This window comes from Haplochromis burtoni, unplaced genomic scaffold (assembly GCF_018398535.1).
Source record: "Haplochromis burtoni strain Fernald_Lab_line unplaced genomic scaffold, NCSU_Asbu1 Contig_188, whole genome shotgun sequence".
In the NCBI taxonomy this organism is placed as follows: domain Eukaryota; kingdom Metazoa; phylum Chordata; class Actinopteri; order Cichliformes; family Cichlidae; genus Haplochromis; species Haplochromis burtoni.
Genome location: NW_024582549.1, coordinates 880,334 through 900,039, shown reverse-complemented (window position 1 = coordinate 900,039; position 19,706 = coordinate 880,334). Strand labels below are relative to the sequence as shown.

The 19,706-nt window shown below is 40.4% G+C and overlaps 1 protein-coding gene across 1 annotated transcript; it reads right to left on the bottom strand.

The window, feature by feature from the left end:
- Nucleotides 1-4,896: 4,896 nt before the first annotated feature.
- On the bottom strand, nucleotides 4,897-16,160 carry det1 (DET1 partner of COP1 E3 ubiquitin ligase). Its single transcript, XM_005935020.3, has 9 exons — nucleotides 15,961-16,160; nucleotides 15,034-15,366; nucleotides 14,615-14,881; nucleotides 14,311-14,523; nucleotides 14,005-14,228; nucleotides 10,458-10,587; nucleotides 9,721-9,911; nucleotides 7,698-7,889; nucleotides 4,897-5,752 (listed from the first exon to the last, which is right to left on the bottom strand). The coding sequence occupies exons 2-9, from the start codon at nucleotides 15,280-15,282 to the stop codon at nucleotides 5,563-5,565; spliced, it is 1,656 nt and encodes a 551-aa protein (XP_005935082.1). The 5' UTR covers nucleotides 15,283-15,366; nucleotides 15,961-16,160; the 3' UTR covers nucleotides 4,897-5,562.
- Nucleotides 16,161-19,706: the final 3,546 nt, after the last annotated feature.

Sequence of the window (19,706 nt, the reverse complement as noted above, 5' to 3'; positions counted from 1 at the left end):
AACTTTGCAAAATGGGTCAAAAGAAGGACTTGACAGGCTCAGAAAAGTCAAAAATAGTGAGATATCTTGCAGAGGGATGCAGCAGTCTCAAAATTGCAAAGCTTCTGAAGCGTGATCATCGAACAATCAAGCGTTTCATTCAAAATAGTCAACAGGGTCGCAAGAAGCGTGTGGAAAAACCAAGGCGCAAAATAACTGCCCATGAACTGAGAAAAGTCAAGCGTGCAGCTGCCAAGATGCCACTTGCCACCAGTTTGGCCATATTTCAGAGCTGCAACATCACTGGAGTGCCCAAAAGCACAAGGTGTGCAATACTCAGAGACATGGCCAAGGTAAGAAAGGCTGAAAGACGACCACCACTGAACAAGACACACAAGCTGAAACGTCAAGACTGGGCCAAGAAATATCTCAAGACTGATTTTTCTAAGGTTTTATGGACTGATGAAATGAGAGTGAGTCTTGATGGGCCAGATGGATGGGCCCGTGGCTGGATTGGTAAAGGGCAGAGAGCTCCAGTCCGACTCAGACGCCAGCAAGGTGGAGGTGGAGTACTGGTTTGGGCTGGTATCATCAAAGATGAGCTTGTGGGGCCTTTTCGGGTTGAGGATGGAGTCAAGCTCAACTCCCAGTCCTACTGCCAGTTTCTGGAAGACACCTTCTTCAAGCAGTGGTACAGGAAGAAGTCTGCATCCTTCAAGAAAAACATGATTTTCATGCAGGACAATGCTCCATCACACGCGTCCAAGTACTCCACAGCGTGGCTGGCAAGAAAGGGTATAAAAGAAGAAAAACTAATGACATGGCCTCCTTGTTCACCTGATCTGAACCCCATTGAGAACCTGTGGTCCATCATCAAATGTGAGATTTACAAGGAGGGAAAACAGTACACCTCTCTGAACAGTGTCTGGGAGGCTGTGGTTGCTGCTGCACGCAATGTTGATGGTGAACAGATCAAAACACTGACAGAATCCATGGATGGCAGGCTTTTGAGTGTCCTTGCAAAGAAAGGTGGCTATATTGGTCGCTGATTTGTTTTTGTTTTGTTTTTGAATGTCAGAAATGTATATTTGTGAATGTGGAGATGTTATATTGGTTTCACTGGTAAAAATAAATAATTGAAATGGGTATATATTTGTTTTTTGTTAAGTTGCCTAATAATTATGCACAGTAATAGTCACCTGCACACACAGATATCCCCCTAAAATAGCTAAAACTAAAAACAAACTAAAAACTACTTCCAAAAACATTCAGCTTTGATATTAATGAGTTTTTTGGGTTCATTGAGAACATGGTTGTTGTTCAATAATAAAATTATTCCTCAAAAATACAACTTGCCTAATAATTCTGCACTCCCTGTATGTCCTTACTGCTTCTATGGGAATTAAGAGGGTAAATATATTAACTAATTATAAGCAAGTATCACCAACTCTGTAAAAGCAGAACTTTTGGCACTTTTCTGGTCTGGATCATTTAGTTGTGAGTTAACACAATGTCACAACCTGGGAGTGGATGCCCCAGCAAATTCACCTCAACACCAGATTGTGCAATACTCCCAGAAAGTGTAACAAACAAACAACAACAAAAAACATGTAAATTTTAAATTACAGGCCTCAGAACATGTTAAATGTTAATGTTCATGACATTACAATTAAACAATAAAGGAACAAGGACGGCATGTTTGGAAGGGCTACCAGGAGAAAGCCTCTCTGAAAAGCAATAGTTCAGTTTACAAAGTTGCAACTGATCAAACCACAAAACGTCTGGAACAATGTCCTTTGGAAAGATGAGAGCAAAGTGGAGATGTTTGGCCCCAGAATATGGTCATCGAGTCATTGCAGTCATTGAGTCGACCATGAACTCCTCTGAATACGAAAAGTATTCCTGAGAAATGTGAAGCAACTTGTCTGACAGCTAAAGTTTGGCCCAAATTGGAGGACAATGATCTCAAGCAAGCAGAAGGACTGAAAAGTAAAAAAATCGAGGTGTTGCAATGGCCCAGTTAAAAGTCCAGACTTCAACCTGATTGAAATGTTGCAGAACCTTAAGAGAGCTGTGCATAAATAAATTCCCACAAACATCAATGAATCAAATCAACGCTGTAAAGAAATTCCCTCACAACCAAGTGAAAGGCTGATAGTAATACAGAAAACAATTACTTCAAGTTATTGCTGTTAAAGGTGGTTCCTCAAGCTACTGAATCATGGTGTGTATGGTGTGTACTTAGTTTTTCACAGGACTGCACAGAGACCTGTGAAAAGTTTATTTTTCACATGCCTGTATGATATGTGCAGTGAGCTATGTTCTCTTTGACTAACAGCCTCCCAGGCTGAAACAGGACCAGACACCATATCCATCTTTTCTCATGCACCAATTATCTCATTCCTCCTCTACATGTCAGTTACATTTTTGCAGTTCTCTAAACCAGCTGTGCATATGTGAAAGTCCCCACACTTGTAGTTCACAGCTTTTTTCCCTGTCCTGTCAAAAAAAAGAAGGAAAAAAAAGAAAATCCAGCATCCGATTGCCACTTGTCAGATTTCAGATTTAATCTTTGGAAGTTAAACTAACTCTATCTTTTTAGTTAATTATTTACCATTTAGCCATCAATCTGTCCAATGCTGTATTAATTACTATAAGCGAACTATTTGAACCATTTGTTAAAATCATTTTAGTTTTAACAATGTATCCATTTTTTTTTAAGATAAATATCTCACCATTTATTAATATATTACCTGCTGTTGCTGTTCTTCTAATTTATCCACCAGTAGTATAGACATTTAGGGATTGAGTGTGGAAGGTGGTGTACAGTCCTAAAACATTTAATGAATTGGAAGCACCAATTTTGACCACAAGCAAAGTGGAGAACTTTGTATGACGATTACAAGCATATCTCTGGTTTGGCCTCAAATCTACCTGAGCTATTAACTCCTATTTGCTCTTAGGTGCAACATTTTTAATAGTTATCAAAGTTTGTAAGTTATACTGGGGGCTTATTTTGCATATTGAACTTTGGAATCCGTCGTTGTGTACAGTCAGGCATCTTCAAAATGTGTTTTAAACTTCAAGTTTTCATTCACACTTGAGTCCTGTGAAGACATGAGGCTGGTCCAGTTCAGTTTGAGGTGCAAAACGTGGTTTAAGGGCAGCATCAGGGTTACATCACGAGTTAGAAACAAAAGAAAGAACGTACTCTGGAGTGATGGAAACACATCTCTGTGCATGAATTTCCTAATGCTTCCATAACATCCCAAAGCGCACACAGCTTGAATCATTTTTGCTTTGATGATGAGCTAACAAAATAACATCACCTCAAAACAAAAAATGTAGAGAATCTGGTCGTCGTGCATCTGTGACTGCTGTGAACCACACTGAACATGGAGTGAAGGGCTCAGAATAAACAACAGAGTAACGCACAGTGCTGCACCAGCCTGCACATTTTCACTGGGTTCTGCTGTCCGAAACATTAAATGCAGCTGTGTGCAGTTAGATCTGTGAAGACTAGTGCTGCAACAGGAAACACTTAGGATTGTGGCCTTTTCTGGATTACATTGGTTGCGCTGTTGCCTAGACAACAGTAATTAGAAAAGACTAGGTTACCAAGCAGAGAGCGGTTATGTTTCCTTAGCAACCAAGGTCAGGGAGAAGGCTCTGTGTTTACCTGATTCTGAGGAAGGAGACAGATACAACACATCTGTCATTGTAGTAAGTACTGGGAGGCGTCAGATTCATGCAGTCATCTATTTTCCCTGCTTGCACTGAAGACTGTAACTTTAGCACCACAGTAACCTGACTGCTTTTTAATTCATCTGTGCAGAAAATAGAGCTTGTGTCAATTTCCAGCCTAACTGTCAGTGCAAGCTTTAAAACACACGGAGAATATGAGGGGGAAGGAATCTGTTAGGAGAGCTGAGGAGAGCACACATTGTGTCCTCCTATATGTAGGCCTGTGTGTGCCCGCTGCGTGCTCTTCCTGTAATTAGTTGATTATCACAGCTTGTCGTCACACACAAGCTTACACAAACACGCTATAATGACAATGACATAACACGGCCTCCTTAAGTATCAGTCTACCGTTTTGTCACTCCTCTGCTCACTGCTTCTATCATCCATCTTCCCTTTCCCTCGAAGCCCTTTTAGTCCGTCTGTCAGACAAAGACACACACACACACACAAGCTTCCCATGTCCACGTGTAACCAGAGGCTATGAGAACACTTAATCCCTCAGCACCTGCTTTCCATACTACTGTGACCTCTCCGCAGCTGGCTCGGTGTGTGCCTTGTTGCCTTTACATGTTCATATCAGTGCCAGGAAGGAGGAGAGAGGTGTTAATTAATTTGCATATTTGTAGATTTGTTTGTATCCGTGCGTTTTAGTGACACGTTTAAGCTTAAAAACATGGCCAGCGCTGTAGTGCGGAGAACAGATGGAGTGGGTATAACATGGCATCGTTATGATCCCATACAGTGCAGCAGAACAGACTGCAGGGATCAGCTTTTCAAATTAAATATGATGACACTTACACTGTGTCCTGTCTGCTCTCTGTACGCAGGTCCAACGAGTGCCAGCATCACTTCTGGTGCTTTATAAAGCCTCTAAAGGCACAGCTAGTTAAAAAAAAAAAAATTAAAAAAAATTGTTCAGGTTTAGAGATGAAAAAGGAAAAAAAAATATAGAAAATTTCATTTGGAGAAACGATGCAGATTACTTGTTTCTGCACTCTAAAGTGTGTGAATAAATGAATTCATATAGAAGAATCTGAAGCAAAGAATAAACAGGGCAATTATTTATAGGGAACAATAACGCTGCTTAAATCTACAAACACACGCGCACGCACACACACACACACACACACACACACACACACACAAACAAACACACACACACACACACACACAAACCTAAAACACTACCCAAAATGTAGATCATTTTATTGCCATAAAATATATACAAACAGTAGCATGTAAATTAAAAAACAAACTGTAAAACGAATCTAAAATAACATGACCTCTTTCCACATCCATGTGAGGAAAAAAAAAAAAAAGTTTGCTTGACTGCTGCTCACCGACTGGATAAGAAATTCGGACCTGAATGTGCACAGCAGGAAAAAGAAAACACCTTTGGTTCCTTCTAAGAGGTCCGGCTACCTACAGCTCCCACCTCAGCTGCACATCAATCACTCTCTACACATCTCCATTTACACTTATTCCACCCTCTCCTCCCTACAGGTCGCTCTTTGTTTGGTGGAGGAAGGGGCAAAGAGAAGGCAAAAGGGAAATGGCAGAATTGCAGCCTTCTCACCGAGGGAGAAGAGGGGCTGAGGTGCAGTGAGTGCTGCGTGATGGCAGGGGAAAGAGGAGAGGAACAGTGGTTTCCATCAGGAGAAGAATGCAGAGAGAAGGCTGCTGATTTCTCTGGAGGAGGAGATGGCGACTAAGAGAACAAAGTGTTTTGTGCCTCCCGATGGAGGACATGTTTGTTGTATTGTCACCAGCGGCTGCTAACAGAAGCCCAACAGGCCCGCAGTTTATCTCCAAGTGTGAGTCCATTTTTACGCCAGCTCCTCACGCACACACGTGTCTCATGTGGAAGTTGACCACGTACTCTGCGTTGGTGCGCTGGACAGAAATGGCAAAGGGTTCAAAAGGGTGGAAGGTGAAAGCGACCAGACGACGCACAGCGTGATTAACCGGCCGTCCCAGCAGGCCCGCCTGGATCTTAAACTTCAGCAGGCCGGAGTCACGTGCATAAAATCTGGTGGGTCAGAGATGAGAGACACAGAAGCTGCGTTAAACTCATTTAGTCCAGTCTCTTCTTTTCTAGAACGCTCTATGATGAAAATCCAAAGTATTGTTCTTTCATCTTTTTTGGGGAGCAAGCGGCTAAGACTATGACTGATTAACCTGTCAATAATTTTGCTAATCAGTTGATAAGCTTAAAAAAAAAAAAAAAAAAATGGTGACAAATGGCCCTAATAATGGGTCAGGCAATCATAGCCTAGCTGTGAAAACAACAGTGTCCATTGCTTATTTCAAATGACTTTAAATTTCAGTGAATGTTTCTTCTGCATTTGGCTCCAGTCTTACTAAGAATTGACTGGTGTGACAGCATATCACAGCTCAACATTAAAGAATTTAAAATTTGCTAATTCTCATATTTTTTGAATCAAAGTGTCTGATCTAACAGCGGTTTTTATAACGGCACGCACATCACCGCATCCAGCGCCTCTAAGACAGAAGCTACAACTGAACGAAGCTGGTTATGAAGGCACCTCTACAACTCTTATAATCATTGGCCAGAGCATGCCAGTCAGCTGTTTTTAATGATTTCAGTATAGAGTGCATAACTGAAAATGATTTCATACGCTGTAAATAATAACAGTCTGTTACATTTTGCTGATAGGTCAGTGAATGGTAAATCTAGAGAAACGATGCAGATGTGATTTTAGCTCTAAGTTCTCCACAACAGACATTTTGATGTGTAATGACAGGAAAAGCACAGGTGTAAGTTTGATACTGTTGCCAGCTCTGGTGCTCTCTAACGAATGCCAGGTGAGCTGAACGGTGCTGGTCTGTTAGCACAGGTCCCACTGAAGGACACCAGGCTCTCACTGTGGCCTCATGGAGTTTGTTTCTGACGGTTTGGTCAGACACATGGCACGTGAGCAGTCCATTTTAGGTTATTATGTAGGGGTCTGGTAGTGCTGCTCCTCGCAGAAAAGAGCAAATACTGGTTTCTGCTGCTGTGTTGATGGCCTTCTATAGCCCCAACAGCTCCCTCTTGTCTCTGTATCCTTGCATTTCTTCCACACTGTTGAGACTATGATAGGAAACAGAGCAAACCACGCCATGCTGGAGGATCTGAACTACCTGTGCAACCTGCGAACCAGTGAAAAGCAGAACTGGAGAAAAATCAGTCAGGACATATAAGGACACCGCAGTAGTCTATGGCCAGCACCTGCAAAGCCATTGCCTTTTTGTGCGTTGCCTGTTGCACATTCTGCAGTGCACCTGTTGTCACTTCATTTACTCACACAGGTGAAATGGGCTGACAATGGTTTATGGTTTCTAACCAGACAGATTGAGATCCCTGAGCCATTCCCTTTTTATCTTGAGTAATGTTTTATTTTCACGCCTATGTTTTCATTTTATTACTGGGATATATAAAGATAATGCCAGTGGGAACAAAAAAAAAAAAAAAATGGCCTCAAATGATTATTTTTTTCTAAACTAACAAAAAAAGAAAGTTACCATATGAGAAGTTTTGTTGAATTTTCTTTCATATTTTGGTTGTTTTGCATTTTTCCAGAACATTTTATCGAAATCGTTGATGTTTAATTTACAGCTGATTAACCATTTAGTTAAGCGACAGTGTGTCCTCCACATCACTACCCAAGTTTCATAGTCAGTAAGGCTGCTGGATTACGGCACAAAAACCACCATCACAATTATTTGGTCAAAAAATGTTAATCTCAATTGTTTATCACAATTATTTATTAAGTTTATAAACAAAAAAAGTGTCCTTTGGCACTGGATTTCTTTAAATATGTAAATGAAAAACAATCAGGATAAATTAAAACAAGATAGTAGTGGAAATCGCAGTCAAGAAGGAGGCGGCCTAATTTCTGGACATTAATTAGCATGAATCGCGTCACGCATTAAGATTACAAGAGGACTGGTCATCCTGATGAAGTCCATACCTGATGGGGTGGTCTCCGCAGGTCTTAGGCCTCTCCATAACTGACACCCACTTGTCATCATAGCTGAAGAGGGATAGGTCGAGGTAAGGGCTGCTGCTGTAGGACTGTGCGCTGATGGGCAGCTGACCCAGCAGCCGACGCACCGCTTCGGTATGGCCGCCATATTTGGCATTCACAATAGTGTCCTTAAATCTGAAGCAGCAGACAGACAGCTCAACATTAGCTAACCCCTGTGATCCTGAATTGTCTCGTTTCCACTGCAGCTGGGTTTATGTGCAAATTCCCCATTTATTAAATAGATTTCTATAAATGGCATTTAAAATAAAAAACACTTTTCTGAGAACTTCTTATAAATTGTAGTCTCCAAACTCTCACTATATATTCCCAGCACTCAGCAGTGACTCAGTGGTCTCACTCCTCCTCTCTCCCTTCACTCTTCTAAGCTCGGGATCCATATTTTTCAGACGTGCTCTCACTTTGTTTCATACTACATTATCTCCAGTCTTACCGGCCTGTCTGTTTCACTCTACCTGGCTTGTGCTAGACTGAAGCCCTCTGAACTGGGCTTCACTGCCAGCTAGTTGTAAGTGGTACAAATCGGGTTTGCGGAATGTGCTCACCAGCTTTCAATTTCTCCCCTCCTCCTGTCTGACATCAATTTTCACCACTCTAAAATCCAATTCTGAGCTCTTTTCCTCACTCAAACTATCCTTTATCGTCTCCTCCTTCTCCAGCGCCCTTCCTTGCCACCCCATTCTGCTTTACCCTCCACAGGAGGATTTTGTCACCTATGCTGGCCAGTCAAACCACCAAATTCAATCACAGTTCCTCCAGCCACACTAACCGTCTTAATGTCTTTCTTCTATATCCAGATTAAGTCCTAAAACTCCTTTCCTCCCTCCTTTAGGCGATCGTTGCTGATCTGCTTCACTTCCTGACCACTGTCTTAAAATCCTCCCTGACATTTGATGCTGTGTGGCATTAGGAACATCTGTTTATAGCTTGGGTTTTGAAGACAAACATGAATATATTTGGACTAGTTGTCAGCTAATGCTAGTAAGCTTGGTTAGCAGCAGTGTCCACAGATAGCATTATGGTTACATAACACAGATAGTGGCTAATTAAATAAAAATACAAATAAAAATGTCATGACACGTCCAGAGACCTGATTCACAGCTTTTTAATGCCAACATTACAGCCTGGAACAAAAAGTGGTTTTGGCCTGTATGAACAGTTTCTTCCTTCATAACAACTGTATGGTGGGTAAATGTCTTATACACTGACAGAGAGCTGTAGCTAATAGCTCGTAGCTTGGCCTCATCTTCATTAACGTGAGTCACTGAACTGGTCCTCATCATTGTATTTGTACTGTTGGTGCTTTCTGGTATCTTTCTTCTCTTCTTTGATCCCTTGCTGGCATTAGGTCTGGATCGACTCATGCGCTTCTGTGGGTGCCAATGGTTGTCGAATTTCCTTCACAACCCGTTTCCATGCATTGCGATCATTGGCCTGGCCTCGTCGAGATTTATTCTGCAATCTCTGATGTCATCTTCTGGTATATTATCCACCAAATAATACAGCTTACTGTGTGGTGCAGTTGTTACTGTTGTCTGTTACTGTGTCTCTCTGTTAGACCAATACAATCTGTATTCGCTAACCAGGCACGTTAGAAATAGATGGCAACTTAGCTATCTAATGCTAGATGATCTATCATCATCTTGTCCAAAATATGGTTACTTCTGGTTATAAAAGAAACCAATATGGCAGTGATCAAAATGCTAAAAAAACAGCTCCAAGAGTCCAAAACTAGATTGTGATGGTATGGTGGCTTATGCTGTTTTATATATACAGTCTATGGTAAAGGTAAGAATCTTAATCTTAACTGAAGCCTAATCTGCAAGACTCACTTTGGCAGAAATCTTCAAATGAGATAAAATGTAGTTTTTGGCATTATGCACCGACTTTGTTAATCATCACCATGTGGCTACTTTTTCATCATTTCACTTTATTTTTTAGTCTGTACCTTCTCTGGACCTGCCGTGCGTAGTTATTTGATGAAGCAGAGCAGGGGAACTGGACAGCTTGGCTGTGCAGGGTAGCATTTCTGAACAGGTCGCAGAAATTCTCAAACAGCTCCAGCAGCTGGTCGGAGGTGTTCTCGAAGACAGCCAGCACCTCCGTGGACACCATGTTGTACACAACAAAGAAGGATGGCTGTGAGAGATCCAAACAGGGGAGTGGAAATTTAGAGAACCACAACAAAACATTCTGTAATTATTTACTTTAATTAATTTAATCGGTAATTAATACTTTGATGTAGCTATGTTTTTCAAAACCATGATCAAGGCCTTTAATGGAGAGAACAAAAAAAAAAAACATAGTCAGACACGAGACATTCATTCTAGCATCACTAAAGCTTTGAAGGCTTCAGCATGTTTACATTACAGGGTCACTGCAAGTTGAATATGGCAATGTTTATAAAGTCTTCAAGGGTAAATTAAAAATGGCTGATTAGCTCAGAAGTCAAATGTGACATTTCTTGAAAATAAACTGAGCATTAATTAGGTCTATTTGTTGCCACAGTGAATTCAGAACTGAACAGAATCTGTAGGACAAGCGTATCCTTGGAGACCTGAAAGAGGAATTCCTGTTACACAGCACAAACAACAAAGGACAGAGAGAGAGAGGCTGGTGAAAGCAACAAAGAGAGGAGAGGGAGGAATTCAAACTCAGATCATATTTTCTGTGTGCTCTCTCTACCTGCGAGGGGTCGGTAACTCTGAGCGTGACCACGTCTTCGCTGGTGTATTTGATGAAGAGGTGATGCTCATCCAACAGCTGCATCTTCCACATCCTTAAACGTTTCAGCTGATCAAAAAACTGGAAAAACCTGCGAGAAAAAACCCAAAACAAACAAACAAGGAAACTTACATGCTGGATGGCCTTTAATTAATCATAGATGCACAGTGGACAAAATCATCAAGAGTTTCAGTGCTTCAGCAGTTAATTTACTCACACAGCATTACACAGAAAATAAGATAACACTAAATAAGCTGAGCTGAAAAACCTTGCCAATTACACAAGTCAGAATTTTGCCAAGCAAATTTAATTTAACTTTTAAATATGAATATTTGTCTGCTCTTTCTTTCTTCTTTTAATTTAACACCGTCACCATCTTACACTTTATTAGACAGTAAATGTGAAGAGCCAGAGAGGAAATTTTGGGTAGAAAAAGAAGTGGACTGGCATGCAGTAAAGGTCACACGAATACGAATTAAGCAGATATATGGCATGTGTGCCATGTATGTATAAGGCTGCCCCTACTTCTTTTTAAATCTGTCTGGCAATCAGAAAAACATGCATGAATTCAGTGATAGCCTGATTCTGTCTGAGTGTTTTTCCTGTTAAAAGGGAGTTCTTCCTTCACACTGTCCCCAAGTGCCTGTTCAAAAGACAAATGTCTGATTGTTGAGGTTTTCTCTCTGATATTGTAAGATCTTTGCTATACAATATAAAGCGCCTTGATGTGACTCATTGTGAAGTGGGATATAAACAAATCACAGGAGCAATGAGGGAGGTGGTCTGGTAGAGCAGGGCGATATGACCAAAAATATTTATCGTGATATACATTTGAAAATTTGCGATAACGATAGAACTGACGACATAATTGTCACTAGACAAAATATTTTACAACTCCACAACTTTATTTGTGCAAGCAGCTGCATCAATGTATTTTCACTTAAACAAGCAGCTTTTTTTTTTTGTGCATTAAAGTTATATAAAACATATATCCGACATATCCTCAGCATAACTTCTTAAGAGGTTATACACACACAATACGGTAATATTATGTTGAAGCACAGTACATATCACTCCGCGAGGCTCCTGCCTACGATAGCCGTAATGCTCCGACAATCCATCAAGCGGTGCGAGTTTGTAGCTTATTAAAGTCGTACTAAAACATTTGACAGATTTTCGAGCGCCGTGTACATAAAATCGTTTCGAGGTCAGTAAACACAACCAGAATTCATACATAAGGCACACGGGATTATAAGGGGCACTGTCGATTTTCAGAAAAATCAAAGGATTAATTTTAAGTGTGCCGTATTTTCCAAAAAACACGGTAATAACGAATAATTCAAAATGCAATTGACAAACAGATGAAAATACATGCCAAGGAACTGGAGATAATTGTGTCACTCTGTGACAGCCAAGAGATAAGACGGTGCTGTTTCAGGCTTCAGATTTGAGCTACAGCTGATGATTAGTTTTTCAGTACTGATTACGACTCAAATCAACCACTTGATAGATAAAGTTTAAAAATGCGCATCACAATTCTCCAAAGCCATACATACCATTTGATTTTAACGTTGAACCAAAATTAAAATACCCCCAAAATCTTTACTCTAAGTTAATCTAAGATTAAAGAAATGTTCTCATTAGAGAGCCTGGAAACAATCATAAACATCTATCACAACCTGTGATGACATTTAGTACAACTCCTTCTGCAGACAACAAAGGCTTTCTTATTCGTCCATACAGGCATAGAGATACAAAATATGGCAACCAATAATCAAGAAAATTGAATTATTTTTCTGATAATGGAATTTGAGTTGATAATTACATCCAATAATGTGGAGCCTCCTCAACATCCGGCTGAGCATCCGATTTTTTTGCCTCTCTCTCCTCTGCCGTCTTTTGCTGCCCATTTATAGAAGGGCGGAGTGCCTCGCATGCATTGAGGACATAAGTGAGTGAAGAATGGCTGGAGTGAATGACAATCGGGCTCTTTCTCCATATTCAGCAAAATCCAACACTGAGAGATGGCACAAACAATTTATCGTTTGAAGAAGAAGAACTTAAACACGACGAGTCCTATACTCGCAGCTCCTTCTACATCCACCTTTGGTGTGCTTTCCCAGAAGTAGATGCAGAACCCATAAACAACATACAAGCAAACACACCCATCATGAAAAGTGCGTACATATGTCAGGATGTCAGTGGTGGAGTTTGAGCTTTTGTTGGCAGAGTTAGGACCAAATCTAAGGAGGCAGAGAAATAATTTCAGACAGCCGACTGTCCTGGAGCAGAATCTAGCTGTGTGTCTAAGGTAACATAGGATTATAACAGCGTTATTTTACCATTTCCATATCAATGTATATTCAGTGGCAGTCTGCATTTTGAGTTATAACTGCGCTTGTTGCCAAATGCAGTGGTCTGATTGGTCTGATTGGTTTATTCGCATATTGAAAGGAAAAAAAAAAGCCATAAATTTGTTCTTTTAAATTATGCAGTTAGTGTGAACAGCTGCATTAGGAACAGGTGAGTCTGAAAGATCTTTGTGACACACAAAACATTTGCATGATTTTTTAGTGTCCGTGTTTAAAGGCCTCAAGGCTCTGTCAGCATATTCAATTCAATTTTATTTATACAGCGCCAAATCACAACAACAGTCACCTCAAGGCGTTTTATATTGTAAGGTAGACCCCACAATAATACATACAGAGAAAAACCATAAACCAAAAACAATCATATGACCCTATGAGCAAGCACTTTGGCGACAGTGGGAAGGAAATAGGAAGAAACCTCCAGCAGACCCAGGCTCAGGGAGGGGCGGCCATCTGCCGCAAATCCACGGCAGCATATCCACATAGATATACATTTTTCCCTGTCCACGTTTGTATGCCATTATTCTCCACAACAAAGGTTATTTTTTATCAGATCTTAAATTATGGAGCGGTCCTTAATATTTGGCTGTTTGGATATAAATTAATTGGGTCTAAATATTGAAGTATATACAATATCAGATTGCCCTTGAACTTGACACCCCTTTCACTCAAAAGTGCCTAATCTTGCTCTCCTAGCAGTGCACAGCAGCATTTTCCCCACATACAAACTTAACAATAAATAAGCAAATAGCAAATTACACTTAGCGGAGATTCCACCTCTACTGTCTAGAAAAGCAGCTCACAGTTATTCACCCCCTCTCGACATCTGCTACAAGTTAGACAACCATTTTAACCACAACCAGGTGGAGATCTGATGCCACCACACTCAGCTTATCAAAACTGCAGAACAGGCAATAAAGTTTGAGTCTGTCAACAGTTTGACAACATATTGGAGAAGAAGATTATTATCTCTGCAGGAAATGCTGCACAGGAACAGGAAGCTCTCCACCCTAATGTTTTATGTGGGAGGATTTAGTTTTAAGTTATAAGTAAGTGAGTACTAGAGATAAATAACTGTAAAGGGCTTTCTGTCACTATATGCAGTTCATTCAAGTCGACTGATCCAACATGATCACTACCTCCTCTTGGCTGTGGCGCTGCCGTCCTGCTCTGCCCTCCTCCAGAGGTAGACCAACAGTCTGTGCTTGAGGGAGTTGATGGTTTTGTCGGTGTACAGACGGGCGAAGCCTGGCTGATTCTCAGCTTGAGTTTCCGTATAAACAGCTGAAAGAGTCAAGAGGTCGTCCTCATAACAGAACCGACCGATAGTCCTCACATCCAGAAAAGTTCCGTCTGGAGTCACCTGACACAGCCACAAAAGCAAATTATTAACGCTTTATATCACAGACTGTCCCATCACTGCAACATGCTATTTAAGCACTCACCTGGAAGACATGGATGGTCTGCTGCTGGACCGACAGCACAGCCAGGATGTTCCTGTAGAGGTAGAGGCCCTGGTTGTGTGACAGGATGATTTTGTCACACTTAAAGGACCTGGTGTCACATAGCCTACCAGTGTGGAGATCGATGATGTGGAGAGAGTAGTCTTCTAAAGGAGACCGGGGGTTGGGAGTCACGGATTCATTGTTGCGGTACACCTGGTGGGAGAAATGTAGATGAAAGGAGCAGCAGGAGAAAAATAAATCATTTCTGCATCTTCCTTTTTTAAATTTTTTACTAAGCTGATACCTCAAAGAAGAATGGGGGCGGCTCCTCAGGAACATAAACAGCTGATCCGACAATGACATAGCGGCAGTCGTCTGTGAAGAGGCTGCACTCCCGGTTCAGGTGCTCTCCATTCGAGGCCACATTTGTAACGTGGAGCAAAGAGAAAAAGCGCTCAAACAGGCGTCCTCGTATGTTGAGGGAGCGCTGATCGTTGGTGGTGAGAAGAGTCTCTCCTTCTTGGCCTCTAAGCAGATCCTGAGCTGCCTGGCAGCCTTGGTATTCGTATATCTGTATGATGAACAACAACAACAATATTTTCTGGTGAATTTCGTATTTCAACAGACTGTGTGAGTTACACTCTGGACCAGATGGAAGATAAGAATCACACAAGATATTTGGTCTAGGGAATGTGAAATAATAGAGGGTTTGTCTCCTCTTACCTCTAGGGAGGTTTGGTCAGAGGAGAAGGCGATAAAACAACGTCCATCTGGTGAAAATTTTCTGAGGAAGCAGGGTGGCTTCTCCACATTAACCACAGTGAAGTTGGGGAACAGGTTCTGGTGGAAACAGCGTACTCGGTACCAGTGAGCTCCAGGTCGACCGGAGCAGATCCTACGCTTCTCAAGACGATGGACCACATTCTGATTTTGGATGCGTCTTGGTTTCAAGGTTGGGAAGTCCTCATCCATAGTTGTCTGACTCTTAAACCCCCTCAGAGTAGGCAGTTGGGTTGTTAGCAGTTACAGGTAAGCAGCTACATCACGAGTATAGACCTGTTACATGTGTGTTTTAAGGGAAAGTGAGAGATGAAAGTGTTAAATGGTTTGATATCTGTCAAAGTTTTAGAGATGGCGAGTTTTACTTTTACATGTGCACCTGCTATTATGACAGAAAGATAGACTATAGCAAACTACGCAATCCAAGAACCTGTAAAACCTTTAAATTTTCTTCCTGTCTTCATGTTCAGGCCTGTGAAACAGACTGTGTGAGATTTAAACTAAAACAAGAGTGATTATTTCACTTTAACATCCACGTATGGCCCATACCATCAGTAGCTGTCACATTTAGGACAACACAGATGGTTAACAAAAAGCAAACTTAACAAATGGGTCCTAACATTTTAAGACAAACATACGACATGTAAAGAATGGGCTAAGTTAAGTAAACCATCTGTAAGACATGGTTTTTTCTCTTCTTTGCGTCTTCTTTGAGCCTTTAACGTAAATTGCATACCTGGACGTTTGATAAAATGATCAATAAAAATAAACTGTTGCATGCCTAAAAAGAAGCTTTCTGTCTTCTCTAAGTCCAGCAGCTTGTGTTAGCAACAGCGTTAAGTTTGGCTGACGAGCTCGAGTTTAACTTACCTCCGAAGCGTTCACAACTAGCCACCAACGTGAGTCTCCTCTTATTCGCAAACGCTAAAATAATTTCATTCAGCCCACTGAGTCATTGTAACCTGCCACGTTTCTCCAAATCCCAGAAAGCCCGAGGAGTCTCTGGATTCATGAGCCGCTGTGCTTGTTGTTAGACAGCTTATCAGGAAACGTAGAAGAAGACCGCAGACGCCAAAGGGCTGCCATTTAAAACAGCGCCCCCACGTCCTTCTAAGGTGAAGGAGGATATTGCACTCTGTGACAACGAGGGACTACAGAGAGTAATGTGCAAAGCTAATCTTTGACATGGCTGTAGTGATACTTTTGTACAGTGTGGAAAACTTGCTCAGATTTTTGCCCTAATACAGATGTATTAGCATACATGAAAAGCTTGAAAATTATTTGGTTTTTAACAACTTTTTTGCAAGACTCTAGAAAAGAGAATGTCATAACCCTCTAATAAATGTAATGTAGTGTACACTCATTGACATTTATTAGGTACAAATTGCTAATACAGGGTTGGGCCCCCTCAGAACTGCCCTAATTCTTCATGACATTCTTCATGAATGTCATGAACAACACCTGAGAGATTTTGGACCATATTGACATGATAGCGTCACACAGTTGTAGCATTTTTATTGGTAGTACTAGCACATCAGTGAATCAAATTGTGTTCCACCACATGTCAAATGTGCTCTGTTGGACTGAGATCTGGTGACTGTGGAAGCCATTTGATTTGGCCAGACAACATTTTTCCCATCTTCTACTGACCAGTTTTGGTGACTCAGTGCAAACTGTATCCTCAGTTTTCTGTTCTTACCTGACAGGAGGGAAACCCAGCATGGTGTTCTGCTGATGTAGCCCATCTGATACAAGAAGGACCAAATCATTGTTTGTTCAGAGATGGTTTTCTGCAAGAGTTTATATCTGATTTACTGATGTCTTCCTGTCAAATTAGACTGGGGATACTGTCCATGATTTAATAAGCCAGTAATCACCATAAATAAAACAGTACATAATTACTTATTTACTGCTTTGTAGCATTAAATAAGTAAAGTAAAAACAAATGTAAAAAAAAAGAAAGTGACAGAGTGCACAGTACTATATTTGTCATTGTAAGATTTTACTATACAGAATACCAATGGTACTTATTAAAACACAAAGTTTTCTTTGATTTTTAAAAATTATTAAATGGCAGTAACAGACATACCTTTGTGAAATAAATAAATAAATCGATATTTGTTATCAAATGACCCGTTTGTGATTACACTATATAAGCTAAAGTGTAGCCAACTTAACTTAAATGTCTTTAATTAATCAAATGACAGTTTATTTTTCCCCAAATTTTATTAACAATATAGAAAACATACAGGGGCCGATCAGCAGTCAAAAGCAACAAAAGGAGCAACAACACAAGCTGAAGTATAAAAATATTCCAATGCCAGCTAGATAAAAACAAAGGAAATGCAACAAAATAAAAAACGGTGCTGTTTATCTTACCATTACTATATTTTAGAAGCAAATATATTGCCTTGTACTCTATAACATTTCTTTTTGTATTTTACTCATTTTAAAGATTGACTGAAAGGCATTAAGTCATTTTTGCAATAATTCCAAATAGGCTTAGTTTATAAATACCTACATTTATCAATGAAAACTTTACTGAGAAAATTAAATTACTAATCAAAAAGTCCAACTTTCAGTCCTTAATACACATTTTTAAATTCACTTTCCTTTAATGTTAGTGGGGCCGGCACTCCAAAAAAACTCCACTGACAAAAAACAAATACACAATCCAAAAAACCAAAACCACAAACACCAAAACAAACCGGTGGTTGTATAAATCATGTTAAAAAAATTTAAAATGTGACTTTATTTCAACAGCCTGTTGTTTCAGAAAACCTATTAGCATGATTTGGAACATACTCTCTCACTAACATTTCATATAGATAAAAAAAAAAAAATCACTTTATCAGCTTTTTGATTTGCTTTCCCCCACTGCCCGCTGCTTTCCTTCTGTGAGCATCTTCCTTTTCTTCAGCTTAGTTAGCTCCCGCCTGTCTGGTGCTCACTCTTTTGATAATTCTGCGCGTGCTAATGCGGACATCAATCCTTAGCATCAGATAGCGAACTACGAGAGGAAGTGGGTATCGATATTTTTGTCCCACCATTACTACTTCATTTTTCTGAGCATCCCAGTGTATCCTTTCACTGAACTCATTTTTAAGTGGGTAATTGCAGTGGACTGCATTTCGATGAGAACCTTATAGTGGCCAAAAATGAGCCAAATGCACACCTGCTGATTTCACTGAAGTGCCAATTTGCTGATCGGTAGGTGGGTTTGCAGGTGAGGAGCAAGTGCTCCCAAAGACTTTGAACATGATTATAATTGCTTTGACTAAATTGGCAGGGAAAAACAACAGACCTTTGGCCACTGAACCTACAGTGTATATAACTGTCCTGTTTGTTTAGCCTATGTCATTTAACTGATTTGTTTATAGCAGCACGTAGCATACGTGAACCCAAGGTGACCTGTGCTTTGCTCCCCATAATGATAGATAATTAAATTATGATTATCCTCTTTCAATGAGGCATGTTCTTGAGGATGGAGAATAGCATTATAAAAAGAAAAAGAAAAATGCTCAGAGCACATTGGTCTTGGAAGACTGCTAATGGTTCTTTGTGCAATTATCTCTGACCAAAGAGTCTCGATTAAATGTTGTAATTTTCCATAAAAGCACATGTAGTGGGCATAAAAGGCCAGTTTGAAAAGAAAAATGAAAAATGAATGGAGAGAAGAATGTGAAATTATCCACTTTAAAATCTAATGGCATTTTCCTTTTCAGCTATGTCTGATTAAACCTTCGCTTCAAGATGTGGTAGACGTGTGTCTGTATGTGTGATGTTTGCGTCCGTGAGCGCTCGTGTTTGAGCGGCGCCCGCGTTTGTGTGCCTGAAAATTGTACACGCCCGCATATGTACAGGTTTTTGTGTGCTGCAGCAAAAAATCCACACGGGAGTAATTCAAAATAGGAACTATGTACCATGCTATGGTTGTTCTTCTGTTATTTTCCCTCTAATAAAGCGCAGTACACAGGACACTCGCCTCAGCTTTTAGCATCAGCCCATGAAGTAGAGAGGAGATGGTGAGTGTGCATCTGAGTGTTTTTATACACTTTTTTTTGGCCTCGCTACGAGGAGACACAGTGCTTATTTAAGATCATTTTTTCATCCCTTTGGGCTTTTTACAGCCCAAAATGGATGGTCACTATTTTTCCTGCTTTTGTCCACATCTCTTTCTCCAGGTGAAACAGCACAGATATTTTGCTCTTAACTGCATGCTCTCGGCACAATCAACCTACCTCAGATTCAAGAAATGTGAAAACTTTAAATTGTCCTCTTTTCAGCAGACTGGGGGAAAATGATGGGGAGTAAGAAAACAAGATTCTAATGTACGGTACTGTGCAAAAGTCTTGAGCCACCCCTCAAGGAGGCAGATTTTCTTTCAATGGTTTAAAATGGTCTTGGATTTCTATCAGAGTTTTTCTATGTGTGTTTGCTGCTTTTTTACTTATTTTCAGTCCAGCCATTGTAGCCGACCATTTTTAGAATGTTTTTTTGTTTGTTTAAGCCACTTAACAACATAGACTTGGAAAATCTGGAACTCTTACCACTCACCCATGAATAATTAAAGCATGAAAAAGACACCTAACTCAAGGGATGGACTAGCGTTGTGT